Below are 14,427 nucleotides of genomic sequence, written 5' to 3' on the forward strand. Positions count from 1 at the left end.
GACTTCAGCTCCCTGGTGAAGGAAAAGACCACGAAAGCTGGGAGAACACGAAGTGCTTTATATCAAGCCTGTCCATAAGTTTTCCTGGTGAGAAAGGCTCCCATGCTGCTGGTAATATCATAAAAATTAACAGGGACTTAGCATAATGGAGTTCACAAGAAAAGACGTATTTCTGTGCCAGTGTTCAGAGGTTGATAGGGTGTTGAACACTCTCAACACTTTCTGGCCATTCACACAGAAACCTCAGTTATGCAAACTCAAAATCAGCAGACTGCAGCAACAGTAGGTAAGAGAACCAACGCACTGCAATTTCCAAGTCAGGGCTATATAAGGCCTGACCCAGAGAAGTACTTGTGTGCTCAGTATCTCTTGATTCAGTGTGCTGCTTGCTCTCCTAAAGCTCAGTGCTTCCCAGAAGCAGCCTCACACTTCCAGAGTGAAATGGGAGCAAATCTCCTGTTTTCTCAGCTCCACACAGAGACCTAAAACTTCCTGGTTTTCCAGGGAAAGGTTTCCAATAAATACACTGAGATAGGCAACAAACAATTTGCCACTTGAGGACTTCTCATCTCCTGGTGCAGAAGTCACCACTCTGGAGCCCAGCTCACTGCAAAGCATGCGCAAGTCCACGGACACCAAGGTTGTTTTACTTCAGAGTGGTTTCCGTACTCAGCCTAGAATGAGCAAAGCACTAAAACCTCTTGAAATAATCACTGAATCTTTATCAGTCTTTTTCCAGGCTAAAATTCAGCACAAGGCCTTTTAATTGCTCTCCAAACAAACACTGCAGGGCACAGTCCACCAGTCCTCTGCTGGAACTTCAGCTGCAGACCACAGGCATGTTGCAGCAGTGACAACGGAGCCGCTTTGCTGGGCTCTAAGGGACGCCTCACATACTGAAAGCCTGCAGAGATCAATCTGTGCATTCATGATGCAAAGCATCTAGGCTGGAACTTCGATGCATGTAGTAACAAGCCGTAAAAACATGTCAGCAGAATTTGAGCTGGAGTTGCCAAGTGTCAAAATAGTATCCTATTTAAACATTTGCAAATTTTGCTTATGATACAGAAGCACAAGGCAAATATACCACCGTTAGCATTTCAAAAATAGTCACTGAATGAAAGTGAGCTTTAAAAATAACTTTGTTTTCTCTTGGCATCCCTATGCTAATACATTCTGGTTTTAATTAAAAGAAGTCTCTCGCATGCAAGACACAAGGCATCACCATCTCCTTATGTAATTTAAGGTCTTTCTGCAAAGCAAATCACACCATGGTCCCCGCCCTTACTTCTCCCCAACCACCTGAGAGGTTTTGTGCACAGGCCAGTGTCTCGTGCCATTCCATGTGTTCGCATTCAGCTCACGGGTGACAGCAATCTTGTGGTGATCCCTCCAACAGAGCTCTTTCATGAGAAACTTCTCTCACAGGTAAATCAGACGGTGCTAGAGAGAAATTAATTTGTTTATCCAAAGTCATCAGGAATTTAACTAGTACCATCAGATCACTTCTTCTACCATCATTAGTACCAGAGCAGACACTGAAGGAACAGGAATCAACATAACTATAAGTGAGAAAAGGCAAGATTCCTAATCAAAAAGAGTATAATTATGTACTAAATGACAGTGCCATAATGCATAACTGCATAGAAGGTGAATTCTAGTTACAAACTCCCTTCTTATCTATAGGATGCTTTGCAGTGCAGTGCCAGCATTTTTCCAGATCATTTTATGCATGTTTTGCACAAATATACCAAGCTGTTTAACCTATCTTTCAGTACACTCTTTTTTTTTTTTTTCTCTCATTATCTTCTCAGGTATCCAGCCCCACTCGGGAGTTTCTAAACACTGATAACTAATTCAAGAATTATCTGCCAGGAAATCTCATTAACTAAGATAGAGAAAGCACTGCTGAAACAGATAAAGATGATTCATTTTATTTTTATAGACAAAAGAACACAACAAATAGCTGTGAAGATCTAGAATTACATACTTAATACGAAGCAACACTAAACCTGAGCATGGCACAGAAACCAAAGCCTTGGACAAGCAAGAATCCTCCAAGTAAGTTCCTTTGGAAGACAAGTTACTAACCTGATGTCTGTTTGGCCCACTACAGCTTCAGTGCTAAGTGCACCCTATGGCTGTTTTCAGCCAGCATTTCTAGACTTTATCATCCATTTTCCCTCATAGCTTGAAGAACCTGAGTATTTCTACCTGTGTTCACATCACAAGCCCAGTGCTGCAGCAACTCAGCACCCCCAAACCACTCCATAAGCTCCAAGCAGCTCCACGACCAAATTCACACCCAAAGGAGCCAAAGCTCGATCTCAAATCCATCTGAGTGTGGTATCAGATGAGACTAGGAAGTATTTTCCCCCCTTTGTGTGTGGAAACTAAGATGTGTTGTATTTCTATACACTACATCAGTATCCTCAAGCACACCTTACCACAGAGGCTAGGGAAAAAGGCTGCAAGGACAGAGAGGATTTCTCTGGAAAACACCATCCAGGACGAGGAGAGCCTACTCTGAGTTCAATACAAGAAGGATTTCTTCCCTGCTTTCTCCCGACTGTCAGCTGGCCTGCTGGTCGGCTCTACCATGGGCTGCCTGACAGACATCTTCCCAGCTCAAGATGAGCCCGAAGGCTGCAGTGCTGAACCCTGCCAGCCTTGTGGCATTTGGGAAGACCTGCTGGCCTCAGCAGCAGTGCCTGCAGAACAGTCCAAAACTGGGGGCTTTGATTCTGTCCAGTGCCCTGCACATCACCTGCCCTGTCTGGGGGGACACAGCCTTCACACCTTTCCCTGAATGGGCGGCCAGTAAAGCCCACTAGCCTAAGTCCCTGTTGACCGGCTGGAGAGAGCAGAAGCTCTATGCCATCCCTTCCTCCAGTTGTATGAGGCCAATGGCGCTTCTGGGACCCCTGCCCAGCAGCCAGTGGTGGACACAAGATGTCAGGAGAAACGCTCTTGCATGACAGATGAGATTCAACTTGTGGATTACCGTGCTGCTTTCATGTCTGGCCTTTAAAGGCCCCCAGACAACGCTCGCACCAGTGCAAGCCTCCTAAATGTAGCCACTGAATGCATTTTATAGGCATAATTCCCAGGGTCTCTGAAAACAATGCATTCTGTCAAAAGAGTATCCAAATGAAACCAGCTCTTTAACCACCCCAACAAAGCCCTGTTTGATGTGCCACATTCCAGGAAGCACAGCTCAGTATGATTTTATCTGTGTGTCGCTGGGCCTCTTGTGCCTTTTGTTAAAATACTAATACAGCTCCACACCAGGGAAGAAAATATTCCCCTCTAATAAAGTATGCAGCCAAAAAAAAAGGGCAGCATTAAAAAAAGAACCATCATACCAAAATTCTCTGGTATTGTGATTTCTGCTTTCCTCTTTAAAAGTTCAAAAACAACCGCGAACTGTTCACCTCCTAGTACTAGGGTCTTGTAACAAACACCTGTAGTGACCAAAACATTTGGACTAATGCAGCTGGTAAGGCAAACTACAGAACATATTTTGTTCCGATGCATCCCCTTCAGCCTCCAATATCTGCACACTGCTTGGTTTGCTTTGAAGTCAGTAGTCAGGAGATCACCTCACTGAAGCCAGTGGGATGCCTCCCATGAAAAAAGGACAATTCCTTTCCCCTGAGGGCAGGATGCTTAAGCCTAGGGATAAAATTCATTTTTCATGTCTGTGTAGGCCCACACAAACAAATAGAGTACATGCTTCTCTAACGACAGGGCACATCCAGAAAGGAAAAATCCATACCAAAGATAAAGAGAAGTTGTACCAAGTTTCTCAGGTGCTCGGAACTCTCTGCTTCATCACAACATAACGGCTGAGGCAGATTATAGAAGAGGTCCATCTGCCTGCTAGTCCCTCTCTGACAACTGCCAAGGCAGGAGACATACAGGAGAGCATTAGGTGACGGCCAGTGACACTCTCCTGGTGCAGGCTCTCTGGAAAGATTCTCGGTATTTATGACAGAGTCTCCCTGGGCCAGCAATGGTATTTTTGTGTTTAATAGCTCTCAATAAATGTTTGTGTCATGATTTTGCTTTTTTGGAACCAGCTCTGTTTTTGACATCCTTATCAAAACATATTTGCTGACCTATTTCACAGCTTACTTACTTCAAATATACACCTTCTGGTTCTGAACCTGCCACCCGACAGCTTCATTTGATGTACCTTAGCTTTACTATGAGCAAAAATAAGTGGTTCTTTCCAATCCATTTCATTCATGTTCTACAGAGCTCTATCTGTACTTTCTGCAGCCTCTTTTCTGGGATGAAGAGCCTTCATCTGGGAAGTCTATACTTGTTTGGAAGCGAGCCCTTTACCTGGGGCTGTTCCTGTCACCCCACACTGTGCCCTTCCAGCACCACTCAGACTCACCCAACCTCTCTGAGATGAGATGGCCTGTAATGGTCACACACTGAGTTATTGCTTAGGAAGATATCAAAGGACTAAGGTTTTTTTTTTTTTTCCTTTCTGGCCAAAAAAAGGGAAAAAAAAAAAAGAAAAAAAAAGCACCATGAAACAATCTTACAAGTACAAAACATCAGAAAAAAATCTTTCTTGTTAATCAAGCTTTTTTTTTTTTCCTGTACTAAGGATTATTTATAATTATTGTTTAAAGTTACATTTCAAACAAGGCAGTCCATCTCCACCTTTGGTCTCAGAGCTCTTCCACAACATATGTAACTTTCTGAGGCAATAACAGAAGTGTTTGTGTCTTACTAGAAAGCCTTTGTGTACTTTAATAACTTGTTTCTCTTTGACTTAAACAGAGCTAGTATTCAGTAGGCTCAGTGTGTTAAGATCTGCAACTACCCTTGAAATAATGACTCAAGTCTCATATCACTTGTTAACACAATGACTGTTTTACTCATTTTAAGATTTCTTGACAAGCAGCAGTTTCTGGATTAGATCTAACACCTGTTCAAAGAAAGCCACAAGCATCATTTATCAGCTTCCTGATCTCAGAAGACAGCACGAGCTGACAACTCACTTTATATCACTCAGAGCAACATTTTGCAAATGCCTTGTGGCCACTGCTAATAGCCGGAAGCAATCAGCGTCCACCAGCACTGAGGACCACATGCTCTTAATGTAAATTTCCAGCTCAATTAATAAAATGACACCAAGGACAGTGTGGCTTGTTCTGTCTGATGAATTCTTAGAAGGGTATTGACTAAATCTTCACTCCTGCAGAGGGCACAGAATCAGAGCATTTGCATGCCTCTGATCAGTAATTTGGTGCCCAATGTGGCTGTCACGAGCGGGCAAAACTGCCACTTTTTTCTTCTCTCTCTCTTTTTTTGCTTTGTTTTGTTGTCAGCATTGAACCCAGGAATGAAGGATCTCACTTGTTGGCCAGGCATCCACTGAGCTCTAACTGCACCCATGGCACCCCTACCAGCGCTCAAACCTCCGTGCTGGAAACTTGTTTCAATGCTACTGAACCCCAACTGCTGCCAGGCCTTATACAGCACTAAAACCCGGTGGCAGGGGGGACGAGCAGCCCAGCACCTCCTCACTGCCCTGCCAGTTGGCACACACAGCTGTGCTGGAGCAGATGCTGACATACACTCTTCCCAGTTGTTCCCAGCCAGCAAGGCCAGCAGATTTACAGAAATAACAAGAAACTTGTGACCATTTTGCTCCACCACCAGCAAGCTGAAACCCCCTCACATAAGAGAGGAAACAGGGAAGAAGGGAAGATATTTAATTAAAGCTGGCAGAAAGAATACTTCCTTTCAAAAAAAAAAAAGAGGTATGTATTGCTAGGAGGGGCTCAGAAATGGCCATTTAAACCAAAGAACTGTTTTCTGAACACCTTTCCCAGAGTTTGTACACTAAGTGTTTCAACCCATGGAAACCTGAGTCTGTTGAGCTAAATAATAATGGACTTCTGCACTGCCTTCATAGCTCTTTTATTCACAAAACACTGATCAGTTCATCAGCACGCCTTTAGAGCTGCAGTGCGGAGGTGAAGCAATCTTTACCTGCTCAGCCATTGCTGTGCTGCCAGCTGCCATCAGTGGTTGCATGTGGGGATCCCCCAGCCTGTGCTGCTGCGGGCTGTGTGATCCAACTGCTGCCCTGAGGGATGTAAAATTCAGTCCCCCGTGCATTAGGAAGGGACCCCTACCCCTCATAGAACAGCTTGCATGGTTCTCTATGCTTTCACATTTCCACATGGTTGGTATGGATGTGATTCCTTTTCTACCCCAGCATCCCTCTGCTCACATTTTGTTTTGCACTTCTGGCTTCACTTGATGGACTGCTTGGATCAGATTTTTTTATTTTTTTATTTTTTTAATTGTAGTTCAAGCTAGAGCTAAAACCTGCTTAGTGAATGCTAATGTATAATGATTACAGTATTTCTTACCTTATTCATGTAAATGGGGTTCTTAGTTCCTTCTTATATTAATTCTGGCTGAATGAAAACAAAGGTGATTTACATCATCTCTTAGCTGCCATCCTCGTTACTCGCTTGCACTTCCGTATGCAAACCCTATAAACAAATCCTCGCACTGGGCCAACAATAGGTAGGGGAAGACAGAAGTGGATCTCATTGTTCATATGTACTTGTTAACAAATTTATTTCAAAATCTCAGGTTTTAAATCCACTCGACAGGCTAATTCAATAGCATACAAGTTTTTTGGATTTTGCTTTTAATCAAAAAGACACACATTACTGGTTCAAACAATTTAAGAGAAATCCAAGTGCATTATCAAGAGGCTGTTGCCTCTTTAGCATGAAGGCACATAGCCCTATCTACAAAAAAAACAAGTTGATAAATTTACCAGTGGTTAAACCATACTAGGAAGAATTATATTTATAACCTTCAATCCTTTGGAGTCTTAAAAAAAATACAGAGTCCAAAGAACAAAGTGTTCTCTTTCAGCCTGGTGCTAGCATCAAATCAACCTGACTTATGAACTGGGGTTACGCTTTGGGGCCCTTTTTAAGCACTGGAATGACCTGAGGGTCCCGTAGGCCTTCAGAATCTCCCCAGTTTTCCAAGATTTGTTAAAAATGAGCACTGTTGTTTCAGAGAGTGCTGCTGCTAACTCCCTGAGGTTTGCTGGGTGATGCTTCTCAACACCAGAGGACACCAAAACACCTGAGTGGGCTCTGCCTCACACCCTCCTGCCTGAGGGCCACCTGCCCCTTCCTCACACTGCAGCCCCAGAAGGTGGCCGCATGAGGAAATTCTCAGAGGAAACCCCAGGCATCTCCACTCCTGCTGCGTCATTGCTGGCAATTGTACTGAGCACCTACCTGACCCACACATACCGGATGCACAAGTTCCTGCTGAATCTTAACTTTTTGTACATTCAAATCTTTTTTAACCCCTGTAGCTGCTGATACTTATGTTGTTTCTTAAGCTCCTCTTTTAACTCCAATTTGCACTGAAAAAATTGTTAGTGACTGCATGGGAAACCCAGTCTGTGCAGTCAGACTTTTTTCCCTCACACATTACCTACCTCGCTGCAAAGCACCACTGAACCAACTCTCCCAAGACTGGGCAGCCTCTGACTAATCCCCACCTCCATCTTGTGTTTATGTAAATATATGACACGCAAAATAGTTTTCTGTATGTCAGTTTTATGAGTAATGCCTCACAGACACAGCTACTTGTGTACTGGCACAATCTTCATGCGTAGGCAGCCAGCTCTGTAAGCACAGCTATTTTCCTGCATGTATATGAACATGCAATTGTGGCTCCTCACATATGGATGTGGAAGAGAGATTAGCCCAGCACTCATTAAACACGGAACTGCTTTGAAGTACTCCATAAACTCACTTAGCATAATGCCGTTTGCATCATGACTGGGGCTTCCAGAAACTAACAGCATATAAACAGATTATAATGTTTCTAGAAACAATTGGTGAGAATTGTGCCCTCTGCTTTACACAGCACCAGTACTTTAACTCAATGACCTGGCATCTACAGTTCCCAAACATGGCATTAACTAACATCATTTCTACACATCACTTCCTCTTGCCATCACATCAGAAAGCCCTTCTCTGCACAAGGTAGCTGTAATCTCTAAGAGTACACCTGCATATACACACATGCATCCTACAGAGTAATTTGCAGGCATTGTCAGGTAAGGTGAGAAAGGCTGCTAAGCTGCTGCTGCATCATCAGCTATTAAAAGCTATCTCCCCAGTGAGCCAAATCATGCTTGCCTTGGTCACACAGATAATTTTGTTGACTTCAATAGAACTATTTCTGCAAAGCAGACAGGACTTAACCTCTGCCAATAACTTTGAGTGCCAAGTCCCTGCAGGCTACTCTTGATACTTTGGTGATCTCACACACTGGGGTTTAAACAGAACAGTAGTCTAAACAGCGAGGCGCTAAAGGAAAGAAGCTCCTGCTCTCATACATGATGCTAAGAGAGTCAGGATAGAATAGCAGACAATAAAGCATAAGACCTTTTCCTTGCAAAAAAATGTTTGCGTCACACTTTGGTCCCTGTTCTGCTTCAATAAATTTCCCCCAGTACTGTTTTTCTTCCCACAGCTTTAAATAGCTGCAGCTATATTTCAGCAGAAGAATGCTTGAAACTGTCTTCTTGCATGTTACTCCCCATTGCAGTTCAGGGCTGGTGAGCAGTCATCATCCCTGTGCTGCTGAGCTGGTCCATCAAGGGATGTGCAGTGGGGAAGTGAAGCTGTCAAGTGAGACCAATTGTACCAGCTGGCAGAGCTGCAATCTCTTAAGGGGCATTACCAAAAAAAAAAAAGTTTTACACTGAACCCTTCTGCCATTGTGTCTTGCACAGATGTATGGCATTTAAGTAAAATCTGACAGTTGTTCAAATGTCTTTGTTTGAAAGACTATGCATATGCAACATCTGCATTCTGCTGCTAGGTCATGCTGCAGTATTGGAGATGCCTGGGTAATATCCTTATGTGTACATATGTGTATCCTCCATTTGTACAGCTGGTGAGTGCTAACTAATGCTTACAAAGAGATTAACCAGAGAGGACTCAGTGTCGAGCTCCTCTGTTCAGCCATGAACCACAGCAGTTTGCAACATTTGCAACTCTGTTGTACCACCACGTCTTGTCAGAGCAGGACTTGCTCCCTACATCTGTTTTACTTCAGGCCTTTTCATTTAAGCAAGTATTGAAAAAGAGCCCACTGCTGCACAGACAAAACATGGGCTATACTCCACCTCTTAAAGCACTGCCCTTGCACAGCTGATTCTTTCAGAAATTATCTAGGATTCAAACGTGCTCCTGTCACAACAAGAGCAGTCTAATTCCTCAAAAAGTGACAGCAAATCCACTCAGCACCGTGGTCTCCTTGTTCAACCTTCTAGCAAAGTGAATTGGCTGCTAATCCCTTTAAGATGATCCACCACATGTTGAGTAGTGCACCAGTGCCCTTACAATGAAAAATGTTGTCATCTGCAAAGTATTTGTTGCTTTACTTCTGATGATAATAGTTGTTTTGACGTGCATGACATACAGAATAGACTTTAATTTATGTAGGCTTTAAAACAGTTTGAAGTTTTCTTTTAACTACAGAGTTTAATATTTACTCTAGAGGCTTTTTTCTGGTAGTTAAAGCACTTGCCATTTAACTTCCTTAATTTTTGAACCATGTCAAAAGGAGCTATTTAGGACACAAGCTTTACCTTAGGACCTTCACTTGGTTGTGTTCTTTCTGAGGACTACGGCACTGACACAACCTCGATGAAAACACACCACCCATTTTACGTCCTCTCATGCGTTTTGCAGCAATCCACCCAAATAATCCCCCCTGGAACAGGGAAGGCTCCTTCATTCTGAGGAAGAGATACCTCGTGTAAAAATCCCCACAATAACTGGGCTGGTCTTTGGCAAAGCTCCTGAGTGCTGCCTTCCATGCCCCCAGCTCATCTGGGGCTGTGGTGGATTCCCCAAATAAGGGGGGGCCACAGTATCACCTGGCTCTCTGCAGGCAGATGGCAGAGGCCGTGACAGAGGCACCTAATGATGGGAGGATAATAAGGAAGGGCTGAGAGACGGAGGCGATGGTGGATGGGGTACTTGCAGGAGTCCCAATTATCTCGCAGAGTGAGCTGACAGCATCTCCTCCAGCTCCTTTTAAGGTATTCTACAGGCTAACTGGTCCCAAAAACAGAAAATGAAATGGAAATAAATGGAACACAAGATATGATGTAACTAGTGGGAAATTACCAACTCCCTGACTTGAATTCCCTTTACAACTTTAGGGGGATTACTGGTAACTCTTCTGAAGTCTAAAAGAACTGACAGGCATTTGGCTTAGAAAGCACATACTTCCTTGGAGAGAGAGAAACAAAAGTATTTATCACTTTCTCATCATCCATCCACCTCCTTTTTTTCCATGTAATAAACAGGGAGGAAACATAACTGTCTGACAAGTCATTTGCTCAAGCTTATTGATCTCTCACATGAAGCTGGTTCCCTGGACTATGATGTCATTTATTTCCACAGTAACCGTATAACATCAGAGGACAATACCTAAGCAGGTGGAGGAAAACCTTTAGGAAACAAGAATATGTTATGCTCCTGCAAATCTCCCTGCACCAGAAAAGAGCTTTTAAGAGGATGTCTGAAAGCTGTCTGAATGGTCTTACAAAAGACCGAGCAGTACAAGTATCATTAACCCTTTTCATTGGCAAATCACACGCAGATGTCTGAAGCCTCCTCCCACCCACTCTGCAAAGCACTACCCTGCACATGCCACATTCAGAGCAGCGTCACAAAGACACAGCTTCCCACCAGCCCATTCTAACCCTGCAACGAAGTCTCCTCCTCCAAAAAATCTGCATACACCAAGTTGCCAGTGAACCCAGGGAGGTTATCAGCTTTTTGGAAGCAAAATTTACCCTTCCTGCACCTAAAACCGAAGTCATCCCATCATCAATGCCCATCTCTATCCACTACAGGTTGGACTTGTATGGTGACTGCTTCTGACAGCACAGCGGGCTCTGAAGTTTCCAGCTCTGCAGAAGAGATGTCATGGAAGTCCAAAGATAGAATTATTTGAGCACATGAATTACTATTTACACTCATTACTTCCCTCAGAAGATGATTTTTACCCAAAGTAACATAGAGGTTCAGTTCATCAAAGCCTTCACAGCTCAACAAGGTCCTAGATGTGCTTTGGCTCCTCTTCAGCAGTCACAATGTTTGTGAGCTACATTTGATCTCTTTTTTTCCAACTTAGCTGGCCCAAAATGCACGGCAGCCTTGGTCACACACACAGGAAAACAACCCAGCTAGAGCCCCTCTCCAGCCATGTGCCACTGCGAGGGAGATCTCCTGAGGTCAGACCCTGGGGGCAGACTGGCAGGCTGGCTCACTCCAACTGCCTCTCACATGAACATGAGTTAGCAGTATACAGAGGGAAAATGGACACAAAGGTGTTCAGAGACTGTCAGCAGCTGACAGCAGCTGTGTAAAGCAGAGCCTTCTTAGCATCACTGGGTTGCGTACAGATCTGCTTTCTTCCATTTCTCCAGTAGATGTACACAGGATTTATTCCATCCATGCAGATGAGCAAATGAGATCAGCTCTTCCTAGCATCAGTAAATATCAACTGAGAAATTCTGCTTCCATCACACTAAAACACTTCTATAATCTATGCTGGTTAAGTATTCCAGGCTGATTTCTGCTCCATATAAAAAGAGCAAAGGTTAAGTAAGCCACTTTACATGGTAAATGAAAAACAATAAAAAGTATAAATGATTTGCTGCTACATCTTTTTTCTTCTGTGAAACAGTCTACAAGATAAATATCTTAAAAGAGTTTCACCCAACGAACCTCTTGTAAAACAAAAGCACTAGATAGTAAATGGTTGCCTATTCAGCAGGTTGCTAAATCTACTGCCATGAATCCTTGATCTAGTCCATCTTAGCAAAGCATAAACCAGGGCTGTTGCTTAGCAAAAAAAACACCTATAATTGCAACAAGCTTGTCATCTCATTTCCTATTAACAAAGTATAGAAACCAAGTAGGGATGTTTTGGATAAATTAAAGACTTTAATTATTCATTAACTCGACTACTTAATCTGCAGTTCAGTGTAAGTAAAATTATTTTTTCTAAAGTAGCCTCAGAACTCATGAAGATGTACAGCAACAACGGACAGTGTAAATGCATTTTTTTTCTTTTTTCTTACTACCACCACACGATGCTGTGCATAAAACTTTCTTTTGACATGTAAGTACTTTCCCATTGAGGTAACACAGCATGACTTCACATTATTGCTGCCAATAACCAATATTTTCCATTTTTATCATCTCTGTATCTTTCAGAGACTTCCCTCTGCTTTATAATTCCATTGCCCATCCATTCTCAGCTCTCTACAGCACTTGCAACCTGTTAACCATGATTTGATTTACTTTGCTAGCAATGCCACTTCTTGCGACCTTCAGCCTTGTGCTTGAACATAAACTATATTGACAGCTCAGGAGACTTGACTGACAGCTCCCCATGTCTCCCTGCTGAGTTCAGCCTGCAAATGTTGGGTGCAGTCTCATGAAGGCACGGGCAAGGAACTGGCATCACTGAAGACGCCTCTGTGGCCGGCAGCCTCACTGAGACCCTGCACATAATCCCACACACTCAGCTGCTCCCCAAGTCAACATGAATATTATTTGGTGAATGGTCCCCATATGAAGCATTGGAGAACAGGCAACAAATGCAAATAGAAGTAACAAGTCATATAATTAAACCCTATTCTTCCTGCAGAAGGATATATAATTGAGCTCCTTGCTTTGTATTCAGACTGTATCTGACACGCTGCAGTGAGGTATTCAGCCTGTGCTGTACTGCCTTACTGCTATTGCACAGCTACTGCTAGAGGGTCCCTCCCTCAATGGAAGAGGAGGAAAGGGATGCGATCTCAGAAGCCTCCAAAACACTGAGACCCTGCAGAGACTGAGTGCAAGCTGCGAGACCTGCTGAGATAGGTATAAGAAACAGGTACCCCGACAAGTGACTGTTCAGCTGGGAGCAGAGACTGAGAGAAAGCATTTTCCTCTTCTGGCCCTGGAAGAGCTGTTTTGGGAAGATGCCGAGGGCTGTTCCTCCCAAACCTGCAGCTGCAAAAAAGATATTGCACAGATCTCTGCCAGATAACCAGGGCAGACACAGTGAGGGGAAAATCATCCCAGCTGCCAAAGGAGGCCAAGCACCCAGACATCATGCCTGGGGACCGACGTAGAGGCTGGGCCCCACTGCTGCGTAGCAGGATGCCCTTAGGCTGGCCAAGAAGGGATTTCTGAGGCAGTAAGAGTTCCTCTCCATGAGGAAAGCCTCTGCAATAGGATCAGTGGAGATATCACTGGTGATGATATTTGGATGCACCAAAAGACCATGATTTTCCAAAACAGAAACCCACACTTAGACAATGAATTGTGTTGTGTGTTTTTTTGTTTGTTTGTTTTAATCTGGCCATATTTTCAAGCTCAGTTCCCATTAGCCTTATTGACCTGAAGCTTAATGCTGCAAAGTCCTTGTTGCTCTGGCTGTCACCCAGCCCAGATCTCACCTACACGCTCGGATACTTCAGCAGCTCCCCAACCGCAGCAAAACTACACGTCTGCCCAACGCATGCCTGCATCACCTGCCCAACCTGACCTTTATTGAGACCCGTGCGGTGAAAAATCTTGTTCTGCATTAACAAATCATTACTTAAACTATTCCACAGGCGGTATCAGAGATCTACTTCAACTAATTCTTGGTTGTAATTCAATTTAAATTTAATTAAACTGGAAATGTAAGAACGCAATACCTTTTCCCACCTATTCACCCTCTCTTCCATACCACAAGTATTAAAAAAAAAAAAAAAATGTAGATCTCCATTCTAACCCAGACTTGCATAAATATATATTGCTAATACCTCTACATCTGTAATATCCTTCATCCACGTGTTCCAAGAACATAAATTTTGCAGCCCGCAGATATATCATGCGGATATTACCTAGAACAGGGAAATGGAGAGTTTTAAAAGTATTTTCAGTTCTCCATTTAAACTTAACATGTGGAAAACGATTTTCGTTTGTGCAATTAGCTACAACCCTAAGAATACTTTCCTACTGTATTCACCAGGCAACAGAGAGGGTTCAGTCAATACAGAATCAGAAACAAAGCAAGTTGAAACAAACCCATTTATGTCTAGTTCTGTTCCTTCGTCTTTTGTGAGCAGAAGGACCATATATGACAGACAGCTACCAGCCCCTTGAAATGAAATCAGTTCCTTTCAAAGAACATTTGTATTTTGTAAACCAATTAAACCACATGAATAGTACAAGCATGAATAGGCTTTTGTTTTATTCAAATTAAGATATTTGGGGTTTGTTAAGATGCAAATAGATATGACAAAAAAGGTAACAAGGGCACAATGGAAAATTATGG

At 43.2% G+C, this 14,427-nt stretch overlaps 1 protein-coding gene and 1 long non-coding RNA gene across 3 annotated transcripts in view; one reads left to right on the forward strand and one right to left on the reverse strand.

Annotated features, from left to right (window-relative positions):
• Positions 1 to 4,569, forward strand: part of LOC308198154 — a 4,945-nt gene extending 376 nt beyond the window's left edge. The window contains exon 2 of the long non-coding RNA XR_013953662.1: positions 1 to 4,569. This is a non-coding gene — a long non-coding RNA (uncharacterized lncRNA).
• The window catches only part of PLCL1 (phospholipase C like 1 (inactive)), a 199,071-nt gene that overhangs the window by 83,771 nt on the left and 100,873 nt on the right, over positions 1 to 14,427 (reverse strand). Inside the window, exon 1 of one of the 2 annotated variants that reach the window (XM_080599885.1) lies at positions 1,303 to 14,427. This exon is cut by the window's right edge and continues 41,644 nt beyond it. The exons of the other annotated variant lie outside the window; for it this stretch is intronic. Coding sequence (XP_080456011.1) covers positions 1,303 to 1,410 — 108 coding nt within the window. The 5' untranslated portion in view covers positions 1,411 to 14,427. The remainder of the gene's footprint in view (positions 1 to 1,302) is intronic. 2 annotated transcript variants of the gene reach the window in all.

The sequence above is a fragment of the Anser brachyrhynchus genome (genome assembly GCF_964034855.1).
Source record: "Anser brachyrhynchus genome assembly, chromosome: 7".
NCBI lineage: Eukaryota > Metazoa > Chordata > Aves > Anseriformes > Anatidae > Anser > Anser brachyrhynchus.